The 14347-nt window shown below is 45.5% G+C and overlaps 1 protein-coding gene across 5 annotated transcripts in view; it reads right to left on the reverse strand.

Annotated features, from left to right (window-relative positions):
• The window catches only part of TMEM104 (transmembrane protein 104), a 45099-nt gene that overhangs the window by 11300 nt on the left and 19452 nt on the right, over nt 1-14347 (reverse strand). For all 5 annotated transcript variants that reach the window (XM_069799125.1, XM_069799122.1, XM_069799126.1 and 2 more), the window contains one exon: nt 5030-5123. In XM_069799125.1, the coding sequence (XP_069655226.1) occupies nt 5030-5123 (94 nt within the window). The remainder of the gene's footprint in view (nt 1-5029; nt 5124-14347) is intronic.

Genomic DNA, 14347 nt, shown 5'->3' on the forward strand with positions numbered 1-14347 from the left:
TGGAAACACAGGACTTCAGATAATTGTCACCCCCTCCTATATCAGTCTCCTCTACAATTCTCGGTCTCTGCAGGTGAAAGGACATAGTAAAGCAATGCCAGGTTTCTGCACTGAATCAACTCCAGCCTGGCTGGTTAAGCTTGCTAAGGATGGCAGCGACAGTTAACTACAGCAGCTGAAACCTGCTCACAAAGTGAGATGGTCTGAGACCAGTTCTCTGCAGAGAAGTGCTGGGGAGTCCTGTAAAGAGCAGGATTCTCGTGGAGAGAGCAGAACTATCAGACAAATTAGTAGATATGGAAAGTCAGCCTCACCAGCACGCGCTGGAGAGTCCTTTCCTAGTTTCTTCCCTAGAAGCCTTCTACCCAGTATCCTGCAAGGGGACGGGACAGAGAAAAGAGCTTAACACAGACTTCCTAGCTATTCTTGTCCTTTTTCCCTCCATTTACTGGCCAGAGGAAAGAGCTAGGGGAGAGATTTTATTTCTGGGCATATAATTGTGAGATCACAGTTCAGACAGGGTTGGGAATGCTCTGTCTTGAGGGCTGCCATTACTTGAATAGATGTGGTATGATCCAACTGTGCTACAGGGAGAGAGAACTGAGCCTGCAGCAACCAAACCCAGAAGTTTATTCCTCTATAAAATGCCTCTTTATTAAAATACAATACTTTCTAATAACTACAATACAGCATCAAGAGCAGCACATAGAGCAAATGTCCCACGTGGGAGCTGTCTGGGAACACTTGCCAGTGACTCTTCAATAACAGCAGCGATAATCATGCTACCAATGTCTTTAAAGCCAACAGTCCTCACCTATAGAGCTGGGCATCTCAGGCTGTAACAGGCTGCAATTAATCGGGTTAGCTGCTTAATACACAATAGCCCAATGTTTGCTGCTGAGCTCCACCAAGCCCTGTCCTTTTGTTATCTTTCCTAATCCATATCCTTTCCCATGACGCTGCTAGACAGTTATTATCCAATATTATCCAATAATAAAGAGGTAGGGCTGTGCCCCAGCGAGCTATGTCCCCTCTGCTTCGAGAAGTGCATCAGACTTACCTGGCTCAGTCCCTTTTGCTGTGCCATGCCTTCCAGCAGCTCACCCTAACACCACCCACTTGATCAGGATTGGAGAAAGGAGGGGAAAAAAACAAGCTAGATATTCAAGTCTCTTTAGGGAGCAATCCATCGCCACCACAGATTTAAACCCTCCAGGAAAAAAGAGCCTGAGGTCCAAAACAGCAGAACAGAAGGCTTAGTTGGTTTAGCCTTCTGCAGGAGACACCCTGTTCCAAGAACCTTGTAAGAGACTTGGAGACAGGCACCAAAACTGGTAAAGGACTTGGGCTAAGAGCAGCTCTACAATTCCGTAAGGCTGAGGTTGAAGGGAGCTGAAAGGAAGGAAGGAATTACAGTTTGGGGAAGGAATCCTCCTCACCCCAAGAGGACGATTCATACTTACCTGGTCGACCCGTCTGGGCCCTGTCTCTGCTTTTAATAGCATTGCTCGAGAGCTGGCTGAGCCAACAAACTTTTATCCCTAACTCAAATCAAGGCTTCACTGTAAGCACCATTACCAGGATTTAAACAAGTGATTTTTCTAGACTAGTCCTTTCTCCAGGGAAGCACAGCAGACAGGCTCCCTGTCACACCCCTTAGGGTACCTGTGCTCAGTCTCCCAAGGCAGTTCAGGCACGAGCAGGAAAGGGCTGACACAGCAGCCTGAGGAGCTTTTACAGTTGGGAAAGGGATGAGAGCGTGTGTAGGCAAACCCTTACACACCCACCACCTCTGAGAGAACAGAGATCTCTAAGCACAGATAAGGCCAGCAGTTCAAGCACCGACTGCTGCACTGAATTTAACCACTGGCACTCACCCACAGGAGGTGGCAATCAGTTTTGCAGCTAAGTGTGTAAGCTGCTATTCTTCAGAAGACTGCCAACAGCTCAATGCCTCTGGAAGCCCTCTCTCTGCCATCAGCCCCACTCCACCTGGAGATGCAGATCCACCCTCTGTGCTCCTATCGGTCCTGACAGGGAAACGCCTCGCCATGCCAGCCTTGTTTCCAGATGAGCTCTCTGTGTTCGGCAGGCCCAGCCAACAAGAACCCATCTGTCTGGGAGCCCTAGCAGTATGGCATTTAGGCTTGCAAGCTCCTCCTTCAACTTTCTCCTTTTAGAGACTTCAGAGGTGCCTGTCCTGGCTAGTCCCTTACCCTGGGATAAAAAACACAGCCAGATGAAGGGCTGATCCCTGCCACATCTCCACACTCTTTGAACTGGCCCCTTTTTAATTTCTAGTTCAGGTCCCAGTGTTTAAGACTGTGTTTTTCAGAGACAGAATGAATTTTTTCTTGTCCATGAGGCATGGAAAGAGACTGCTGTAGGCTTTGTTAGCTGATGTGCTGCTTGCAATGAGCACAAGGCTCTGGAAAGAGGCTAGTGACATTTGATTATCACTTAGATCAGGAGAAAGAGGGAAAGCAACTTTCAAAGGCAAGGCTGACACTGTTACAAACACCATCAGAAATGACCTTCACACACAGCTAGCTCTCCCTGCTGCCAAGAACCATGCTCTCAGCCACTGTCATCTGAATCACCAGTACACCTGGGGCAGTGCAGCTTTACATCAGCCACTGCTGCTCCAAAACACAGGGGCTTTTCACCAGGTTGGGTAAAAGGGTGTACAGTGGGTCCTGCAGCAGGTGTTGCAAAGCCTGTACTGACCTCCCAGCTCAAGTAGGCTTGATTTTTTATATCATGATGCAAAGCATGGGTCAGCTTCCCATCCACACCAGGCCAGCGGACACAGGTAAGCTGAATAAGCCACTATGCATGTGGGAGGTTTTTACCCAGCAAAACAAACAGGCTGGCAGCTCCAGTGTTCAGCTCTGCTGCTCAGAGTGCTTTGCAGAAGGTGAACCACCTTCAGCACCACATGGCTAAAACCAACTATAGAAAGATGAAGAAAAGGCCCAAATTATAGCAGGACAGAGAGTCCACATCCGTCCATTGGCATTCAGGCAGGAAAAGTTCAGGAGACCACAAAACACCAGCCAAGACCAGTCTTTAGGATCTAGGCTCTCCAAGTACCAACAAAAGACCAACCCGTGTTTAACTCACAGCCCTGCTTTTGGAGGAGGGGACAGCAGTGATGTGAGGACATGGGAGAAGCCAGCTTGATAAATCTTGGCAGTACACGATCCATCCTTATCCCGGAATCTGCAGCAAGAGCTTTCCTCTGCTCCCTGCATCACATGGCTGTTTGATAAATCGTCTTTCCTAATAAATCTATCACTCATTGTACACATACGAATCTATTGCTCTAAGTAGCCACTGAGGTGCTGTCAGGGTCATTAAATATCATTATCTGGGGCAGCTGTTCCCCAGCGTGCTGACGCAGGAATCAATCAGGCTAAAGCATGAATTTCCCCTACACTTCTGCAAACACTGCCTTTGTCCCTCTCCATCAAGCGATGAAAAAGAGAAACAGTTCTGCCTTTACACCAAGGTTTAGCAATCCTCATACTGGAAGGAGCCGGCTAAAGGGAAACCAGTGGCAGATCAGGCAGGCGTCAGGTTGTCACAGAGACAGGATGAGGTCTGACTGGTGTCTTTATCAGGAAAGAGGAGGCAGGTTGATTGGAAACAGGCCAGTGAGCTGAGCAGAGATTACTTTTTTTTTTTTTTTTTTTTTTTTTAAATAAAAACCCCACAACTTCCTTTAATACCCCTTAATGAGATAACCTCTTTCTCTGAAGAACATGGGAGCTTTTCAAACCTTTCATGTGCTCAGACAACAAAAGGGAAAAACAGACATTCAGGATTTTCACACCATCCGAGGTCAGGATTTGTTAACTCAAGCTGTTCAGCATCTGAGACTTGAGGGCTTAAAATCCAACCTCATTTTCCTGGGTGACAACTGCTTAACCCCGTCTCAGATATTCTCTAGAATACAGAATCTCTATTCCTCTGCAGTGACTGCCAGCCACTTCCAAACAGGATCACAGGCCTTTGAACTCACAGAAAAGGGATGATACCCAACTGAAGTCAGGTCAAGCATATGTGCGTGGTGGGAAATAGTCCAAGAAGCAGCTTTTCTTCCTATTCCAGGTCAGTGATAGGTAGAAACAGAACTAATTCTGTGCTTGAATGGTCCGGACCCATGTACCAGGAGGATGTTAACCTGCAGAAAAGCTGCTGGTGCTGTTACACCTTCTCTGTTAGCCCTGAATATCAGTTACTCTGTCCAGGTTACACAAAACAAGACAAACCTCAACATAAGCCTGCGTAACACACACACCTCTCTCAGCCTTTAAGGGCATGTACACATACAAGTCAGATGGAAGGCAGCTGCATCTTTGGATGACAAAAGCACTGGGGGGGTGGGGGGTGGGGGAAGTAGTGATGTCTTATTTCCCTTGAGGGAATTATCTGTCTTCCCAGAAGTTCTTGGCAATAAGATTTTGGAGAGAACTCACAAGAGCGGAGCTTCCCAAGGACAACACACATTGGTTTGGGGGTTTCCAATGCAGCACATCCTACGCTAAAGCAAGGCCCAGGAAAAAGAAAATGCAAACAGACGATAAAACTAAAACTAAGGGCAGAAAGTCTGTCAGAATTGCCTTTTGTTCTCAGATCAAAACAAAAGATTCTTCAAAGTCTGTTGTACACATGCTGGGAGAATGAGAAACTTCCTGCTGAACAGCAACTGGTGGGTATCACGGTTAGCCCCCACACAGGACGCTCTTCCAAATCCCTTCTGCCTCTCACGCAAACCAGATTAAAACTTCATCTACCAGCTCACGTCTGACTGAGAACAATTTGTTTTGTTTTAATCAGAAATTCCACCCTAGAACAAAAATCCTTTTCCTCAAAGATTTATCAGGCCTGGACAATCCTCCTCAAAGTGGTTGTTTTGACAAGCACTTGCTTCTGAACAAGAATATCTTGCCAAAGAGATGCATCAGTAGTGTGACTCAGGTTCCATCTACGGTAAAGAGATGGCCAAGACTCTGCCAAGACTCACCTATCCATCTCATGAGGGACGTCATGATTTGAAGATACTTGGTCTTCTGCACATTGAAGAAGGTGAAAGGACCCAGGAGGAGAGTGAATGCTGCCTGGAAGGACAACAAAACCACACATTAGGTTAAAAAAAACAGAAATTCTGCTAATAAGATGAATTTATCAGTCAAGCAAAGCTCGCCTTGAAAGTTTACCTCCAGACATGTCTGTTCGTCATGGAGCTTTCTTTGTTGCTTAATTTTACAGCTAAGCTGGCTGACACACAGGGGGTCAAGCAAGCTGCTTGGTATCAGAGAACATGCCTCGGGCAGAAGTAGACCACAGGATCCTCTTGGCTCTCAGCCGCTTGCTATCACTGCTACAGCACTCCTTTACTGACACATTTCAGTAAAAGCTCTCAGTGCAGCCTTTTGGAACATTAAATATTAAACCGTGGCCTCTTTGTCCGGGTACATGCTCAGTTTAGGTCTGAATAGCAATAGCCATGACCTGTCTGCTCACATTAACATTGATTGGGTAGCTTCGGGGTGTCCCAGGCTCAGCAGCAATGGAGCCAGGTCTGCCTGGAATGTTTTTTCCCCAAGCTTTAAGTTGCTTGTTTTACTGTGGGAAGCTATAGCATAACAGTTAAGCTGTTGACTTGGAAGCTGAAAACCTGTGCAAAGTGAGGAAGAAAAATAATCAAAGAGATACTCAGAAGAAAGAACTTCAGTCAGTGTGGAAATTAAAGGTACTGTCAATAAAGACAGATCTTTCTTCACTGGCCTCTTAGATGTATAGTAAGAGACCAGTGTTTCTTAGCAAATTAAACTGGGGTATGTTGCAGTACCAGTCTGTGGCATCCCTTTCAGCTGGGTTGCAAAACATATCCAACAAAGCTGGAAATTAGGACTACACAGCTTCCCATGCGAGTTTCTTCTAGCACTCTCCTAGGGCACACAAGGCAACCATGCTGTCAGCCCACATCCAGAGGAGCGGTGTCCTGTGCAGCACCCGTCATCCCTGCCCAGGCACCAAGTGGCACTTGAGCCCTACCTACTCCAGACAGAAGAGAAAAGACTTTACTGCAGGAAGACAACACACCTTGACTGAGGTCTGAACATGAACTGAGAGAAGCTACTTGTGACATGGAGACAAAACAGGTGTTAGAGAAGAGAGCCCTGCCATGGGATGGTACAGGCTAGCGATACACTAAACAGGTCCAAAAGCTGTAAGCACGCGGTATCTAGAAAGCCACAGCACACTCGGTACAGATTTGTTGAGCATCCCTTTGGGATTTTTAAAGACTAATATTCAACATTAATATTTACACGTTGCTCTTTTCCATGACTTCTTAAAGCAGTTTGAAAAAAGAAGAAAAGAACTGGGAATCAAAGGGGCAGGCTGTGGAGCCTCAAGGTCTCTGTTGACCCCAACAGAGTCAGTGACAGAACAGAATCCAAGCTATTTTAAGACTAGTACAACCCCAAGAAACCTTTTTTGAGACAGTTTCTGAATATCTGCAAGGCAAATTGGAAATGCCTTGCATCACAAGTATTCTCAGACAACCAAAGTAAACCCAGAAGGGGACCGAAGGAGAGAACCGTTGGTTTCACACATCGCTCGGTGAAGACATATTCTGATCCAAGGCCATCATTTACACCATCTTGTTTTTTCTGCTTTAAAAAAAAAAAAAAAAAAAAAAAAGGGGGCAGAAAGCATGCACAGAATTCAGATTTGTGAAGCAATTGAGGATCCTTGGAGGAAACACTGAAATCACGCAGAATACTACAACACAGGCGTAACTGGCAAGACCAAGAGCTAAAACAGCCTTAACAGTTAAGACACTTCCAGTTTTAACACAGAAGCAAACCAGCCAGTTACAAGTCTCTTTTTACTCTTCTCCCTCTTGCTCCTTTCTTCTAATCAGGAGCTTAACTCCACTCTCCTGTCACCCTTTCCTGCCCTCTACAGACTGCCATTCTGTCCTAGGATAGTGCACAAACCCCAAAGGACTAAATAAACTTTAGACTAAAGAGTGATGTAGGTCAAGGACCCAGATCAAACCAAAGTAAACACCAACTCTCTTACTGGAAATTATTCTCAGGTTTGTGACTAATCTCTTTCAACCTCCTCTCCCAACACACACACTGCTCAACATAGCCTCCCTTCAAATCATGTTAATAGCTCATGTGTCAGAAAGAGCTGAAACAAAGAGAGACAGACGAAGGATGGTGATAATTAAGGAACAGGTGTCTTCTGCAAATTAGAACGTACCAGAACCAATTGGCAAAACAGGACCTCAAACTATGGCAAGGATTGACACAAGATCACTGAGTACCGAAGCAGCGGGGGCTGAAACCTAGATTTGTCTTAAGCACCAAGGAAAGAGCTGTGTTAAGATGGATTTGAGGCTCAGTTGCTGAAAAGCATCAAAAGCGTCATTAGGTGCTGGAAGAACCTGGGTCTCCTACGTGCTCCCCAACATCTGCTAATGAAGCAGAAAGAAGTCTTCTGGATGTTACACTCTGCTTTCTGCAGTTATTCTCCAGTGCTCAAGGCATCTTAAACAACTAAATCCATTGGGTGACTCTTTCAACTCTCCTCCTCCTCTGTGGGCTTTACTGCTCAACTCATGGGGAAGAGATACAAGTCATTGTGCCTGAATGGTCAGATTCCCCTCCCATCCTTTAAGATGATCAGTGTTTTCTGTTCTTAACAAGATCCTGGAGCTGGTCCAAAGGAACCAAGTGAGAGATGAATTCAAATGCAATAGAAACGTATTACCTTTTCCACTTGATGCCCATTAGTGATCCAAGATAGATATCCATGGATCAATACAAACAATGCTAAGGCCTGCAATGAGATGAGGTTGCCCTGCTTTGCAGGGGTTTGTGCCAATCACTTTTAGGAAGGGAAGCCACAGCACACACTGGATTGCTTGAAAGGATAAAGGCAGGGCAGAAGAGGACATTAAACAGCCAGATTAACGTCACTTTCAAGTGAAATTGTGTACAGCTCTACAAGATTGAGCAGAGGTCAGAAAAGAGGGGCCAGCTCCTCACCAACAGCCAGGACATGAGGGGCAAGGACTCAGTCCCTGGATTACAGCTAATCTCATCATCAACCCTCCAAAGAGTCCCAAGGCCAGGAATTCTATTTAAAAACACATCCCCAAAAGGATGAGAAGAGACCACAATGCTTAGGAGGAGTATGTCTACCTTCTCTACCTTGCTGTGCCAGACACCTAAATGCTCTTCCAACCCATTAAGTTAATTAGCTTCATAACTTCTCCCTAAGGAAAAAGTAAGCCCAAATAAGCACCTCAGACATAGACCCAGACTTTCCACCTGATATTTTCCAAGCTCAAGTCTCCCCCAGAGGGATATAATTTACAAAGTGCTTCATTACACATGTAATTCAAACAATCTAAAACCTACATAGGAAACTGCACCAGTCAGCTCTGCCAGAAATCAAATATGCAGAGCTCCAGCACATCAAAAAGCTCTCCCAAGTTTCCCAGTTCACCTCTTGAGCTAGCCGAGATGTTTTCCAGGAGTTTATCATTCTCTTCCTAAGCCTCAGCAAATTAACCCAAGGCAGAAAGAGCATAGTCTACTTTGATTAAGGATTTTTCTACTAGTGAAGTGGTTTCCTACTAGAAACAAGCAGGTGTAAGTGGCTGATTCATTGCTAAACTTAAACAAGGTAAGGGAATCCTCCCTTTGGCTAAAAAGGAGGATCAGATCTATTAAATGCTGTTTATATTCACAGGATGGCAGAGAGATACCTTTACTGTGTTTTTGCACAGAACTGGCTATTAAGAGTGGTTCCCTAATTTCTCTTCAAGCTCCTCCATTAAATGGAAAAGGCCAGACAAGTCACTAGGCTTGCTGCAGAGAGTACATGAAACCCACACACAGCAAATAAATGCAACAGATGCAAAATTCTTTATTTTTCCTTCCTTTCTCTTGCTGAAAAACAGCATGAAGATCCAGCACATTAGTGACCAAAAAACCCAGTGTTTTTCTTGCTTTTACTGACATTTCCAGTCAGAAAATTAGAAGCCAGCTACTGTAGAGGAAAGAACAGCAACCTGTCACCCTAAATCACACTCTTCCCTGCAGGCTAGTAGGAGCCACAAGCAGCACACCAGCTTGCTCAATCCCTGGGAGGGTCTTCAAATCCATTCTTCCCACCAAGCCAAGCCACAACAGTACAGGCACCAAGGTTTGGGAGCTTCTCTGAGCCGGCAACTGAGCTGATACCACTTTCCCAGCCTCTGCACCTGTCAGCTCTTAGTATTTCAAAGTGAAAAACAGGCTGGTCAACTCCAGTCTTCTTGCCACAGGGGAAAATAACTAGGGCTTACCATTGCCTGGAATATAGTTTCATATATATTTATATATTTCTAAAAGTATATTTTATTAAAGCTCTTATGTTAAAACTAGGTTACATAACCTTGTTTATTGGGTTATCTTAAAAAAGCAAAAGTAAGATCAAGCGTTAATAGGACATCTGGCTGGTTTTATCAGCTTAGTTTCAGCCAAGAGGACCACCAAGAGAGCTCTCAACCACTAAGTGATGGCCAGCTAATGCCAAGAGTCTTTCAGACCCTAGAAACATGCTTCAAGCCAGTCAGAGGGCTGTATTAACCAAACAGGTTCTTTATTGACCTGAAGGGTCCATCTATCACTCTGAACCAGTACAGTTCAATAGCTTTCATCTGCTTCCCAGCATGCAGCTTTTACAGAAAAAGCCAATACAGCTCAGGAAGCACAATTAGCATCCCAAACATAGCTGATTCATGTATTAGATGCAGTAGTTACAGCATTATGGCTACTGCCTGCATACATTTGCAAGAGGACCATCTGAAAACCAGCTTCATTCATAACTGTCATCAGAACTTGCTTGTTTTCATGCTCTACAAACTCATCTGTAAGAACTGCATCTGTCTTTGGTGCTTGCTGAGTAGTGAATGAAAAGCAGTAGCTACTGCTTCTTGTTGATTCAGAGCCTGGAAAGTTTCGGACAGGTTGAATAGAAGCAGGGTATTTACCTGAGCAAAGTGAGACCAGGAAGATTAACCTTGTTAATTGCAGCAAAGATACCAGGTGCAGAGCAAAAAGAGCTTGAGAATTTTTGAATAAATGCATTTGTGTGGCACATGTGAAGTTAACAAGTCTCAGATATCAGGGCGAGGATCCCTCAGTTTTAATATGAAGACGGTAAAGAGGTGTTGTAGTGTTCTCTCCTTAAATATCTCCCTTTGGGCTGAGACCCCAGCCACCCTTCCTTTTCCTTTCCTCCTCCTCCCAGCCTTCCTCACCCTCATTCAAAACCAGAACTTACCCCAAATCAAATCCTTTCTTGGAGGCTCTTGCTTCCTCTTGACAGAAGTGCCAAGGTCTCAGACAAACTTCATTTTAGGATAGTATCAACTCCACCTCTGCAGATATTGATGTTTAGATTTCACAACTGTTGAGCAGTAGTACCTCTCTCCCACAAGACAGAGTACAGCAAATAACCCTACTCTAATGGGGAGCAAGCTGACATTTAAAAAGAAAGTTACTGGTTTAACAAAATGGATCACTCTCCTTCATAGACTTTGACACCTTGGCTGGAAAGCTGAGAGTTAAGTGCTTTATACAGGACTATGGGCACGCAGCATTCCCACAGCAAAGCAAGATATTGACAGGAAGACGCAAGCTCTGCTGAATGAGCACCTCCCAGAGGAAGCTTTGTTTGATTCAGTGCTCAGACACAAGGAAAGTCTCCTTGAGCACAGTAGGAAAAAGCAGACATTTCATACACGCTGTCAGGAGTGGCAATTCTGACACCCATTCTGCTTCTGCAAGATGTCCCTGAGCTCAGAGCTATTTCACAATCCAGAGGAGCACTAGAAGGGACAGACAAAACAATCCAACAAAACCAGACTGTGCAAGTACAGAGATCAAACAAGATGTTAGGAGAACCAAGGACTGGCTGCTCTGTTCCCACCTCAGGTAGTCTCCTCTAGAGTGTGTTTAAAGAGACATCTAGGGGAAAAAAAACCCAAACCAAACCAAAAGAAAAAGCAAAACTTGATTTACTGGCATTGACACAGGTCAGAGATTTTATCCCTGGTTGGAAGCTTGAACTAGACCTATTGTCTTCAGCAGAGTAGTTTCTTATGAATTGGTGTTCCTATTCACATCCTCTGGGAATTTTTAGAGCTGACTTTAGAGAGAAATATTAAATGCAAGGTGCTTTCCCCACTCCCATTTGGGGCTCCTAAATAAAGAGCGAGCTTTACAACATTTCAGAGCTACTTGCAGCTCCACCAACACCTACCCGCAGCCCCTCTGCATCCACTTCAACTTGTGGCAACTGCTATGCTACCCAGCGGCGGGCTCCAGTCACTCACACCAGGGCTTCAGTGCTTTTCAGCTAAAACACATCAAGGGAAAAGGGTCTCAAGTGCAACACGGTGCCCCCTCTGCTATATCTCTCCTCCCCTTCGCTAGGGTGACAAGGCCATGTTTCTCTCCTGCATGAGCTCATATCTCAAGCTAGAGAGCCAGATGGCACATCAGTGAGGGCGGTGATCCAAGCTTTCGTTGGTAAAGCTTTACCCCTTGCAGTGGACAGTACAAATATAAATACATGAAAGGAGTCTGATTGTTCAGGAAGGAGCTTTTTAGAGAGCTGGAAAAAAAAAAATAAAGCTGAAGATCCACAGCCTCTCAAGGTTGGAGGCAGGGCTGCAGCCGGGGCTATGCTGATAGGCAGCAAGTTATCAGCCAACAAGTGATTATGAAGCTCTTAAAGTTAGTTGAAAAGAGATAAACCAGCCACAGAACAAGGATTGCTCAAAGAAGTTGAGAAGCAAGAGGGATTTTAACCTCCAGATCCCCTGTAGAGTCAGGAAGTCACAACGGAGGGAGGATGCAACTGCCAGACATCCCACAAGGAATATTTATAGATAAAGAAACAAGGGCAGTTACGCTTTGAGTACAGCAGGCATCTGCTGCCACAGCAGCTCCAGTAATTAACGTGCTGCTCTCTGGACACCTGGCAGAGGTTTATAGTCATAACTCACATGAAGCGTATTGCTGGCACCAAGGAGCCCACACCCACCTTTCTCCCCAGTACCTTAAGGCAGGGAGGAGGTATCCTCCAAGAGCTAAGACTTCAGCTGCTGCTAGGCCAGTTTTTGCCAGCAAAGCAAGTGGCATTTCACCCACTTGCACCCATGGTACCCTTTAAGCTGGATGCTGCCTCTCATGGTTCCTGTGTCACAGTACTCCCAGCACTTCCTCCAAAATGGAAGACCTTCTGCAAGAGATGAAAAGAAGCGCCTGTATCCCCAAAGCTACTGACTTTAGTGGATCTGAATATGATCAAGAGATTTTCAAAGGCTCTAGTCCAGCATCAGCTTTTGATTTTAACTGCCCATCTAGCAAACAAGTGTACTTACATCCCAGCGGATGTCCTTGCAAGCTATGATCTTGCTGAGCATCCAACACACCAAGGACCAACCGGCAACTGAGCAGCCTTTACATGCAGCTCTGGGAGGTCAAGGCAGAAGCAGCACATGGACAGCAAGGCAGTACCAGAGGGTGCTGCTCTCCTTTCTCCATCCTGACTCAGGGCTGCAGTCCATTTCTAGAGCTGGCCCATCTCTGAGCACCAGGAACTTTCCACTTTGGAAAGAACACCCTGGAAAACCAGTTCTTCCTCCTCTTAAAGTGAAGAAATCCAGGCACAAAGTGTTTTCAGAAAGTCATTTGGTGCAAGGATTGCAGTCCCTGGCACACCTGGGGTGTGCAGGATCACAGCCAGCGGCAAGCTTGCACTCTCCAGGGTAAATACACTTCCATTATCATTTTTCACAAGAAAAAGATGGAGGCTAGCAATAACCCCGAGGTGACGGGCATCTAATTTTTTCATCATTGGAGTATTTATGGCACAGCCATTTGCAGCATCTTGTAATCACTTTACCGCCTCCTTGACCCTGTCTCCCCCTTATTCTGCATCTCCTAATTGCATCTGAACAAGCAGGAGGAAAGCAGCAAAGTGGATAGATGCAGGAGAGCTGAATGGTTGGTTTGTGATACTTGGAAGGACAGCAGAGAAGTTGCAGAGCCAGGTCTGGCTGTACCCCCTACCACCAGCTTGCTTTGACCTCGCATAGGCTAAGAAACAGGAGCCTTCCTCCTTCCTGACACTGGGTAACCTTGAGGAGTCATCCCCCGCCTCCCCAATTTATTAGTACGATATGAGAGATTAATGAGTTCCCTCCAACAAAGTGTGAAGGCATAATCATTATACACAGACACTGCCCAAAATTCCTGCATATTCATAGCCTCTCCTGGCAGGGTATTGGCAACTACAACAATATTTATATTGACTACAGAAGCCCCTGGGTTAGACAGCATAAAGTGAGGTAGACATGGACCAGTGTGACATGGATGCACAGAGGGCCCTGCAAACATATCAAGCTACGAACTGCCAGGGTTAGGAGGTACTTGGGTTCAGCAAGGATGACTGTTCCTGAAGGCCACTAACCTCTTGTCTGCCACAACACAAACAGTGCTTCCACCACTAAGGCATTATTTTTCCTCATTACTTTTTGCCCTACAAACTTCTCAGCTGAGTTTCACACGACTCTTCAGCTGCCTGGAGGATGTAGTTTCATGGACACCATTATCCCCCCCTTCACTGTGTCAGGCAGGAGTTGCCTGAAAGGAAAGGAAAGGAAAGGAAATGTCCCACACTTTGTAACTACTTTGCAGCAGCACAAAAGCAAGAGATAAAGCCTTGTTGCCTGGGGCTAGTGGGGAGTCTGCTTGGTCGCAGCCTCCTCCTTTGCCTTCCCTGTACAGTGCACACCAAACTGGTGCAACAGGCTTCAGAGATCAGCTCTGCCTGAGAGCATTATACCGACTTCAACTTACAAGATAAATCCCAGCTGCATTATTTGTATTTATAGTCCTGCTTACAGAAGCATGAGCCACGTGTGGGATTTGCTGATGTAGTCCAAAAATCTACATTTTTGGACAAGAGCATCAGTGATCTCACCCAGACATAAAGCGCAATTTAGGAGGATGTTAAGGAGTTGCAGACTTATTTAGAAGTATAAAGAGATACCAGTCTGTCCAGAGCTCTTTCCCTCCACAGCCTCTGGTAATGTTCAGAGTGGCATAACTGCACAGTTCTGCAGCACTGGTGCTTTCTACCTGTATATTAAGGAATTAATGATAATTTCAGGGGAGAAGAGATCAAGACTGCTGTCTTACTAGATGAGAACACTGATGCGAATCAGGCAGGCAGCAAGGTCAAGACCTCTGTTTAAAAA

Source organism: Haliaeetus albicilla, chromosome 12 (assembly GCF_947461875.1).
Source record: "Haliaeetus albicilla chromosome 12, bHalAlb1.1, whole genome shotgun sequence".
Lineage (NCBI taxonomy): Eukaryota > Metazoa > Chordata > Aves > Accipitriformes > Accipitridae > Haliaeetus > Haliaeetus albicilla.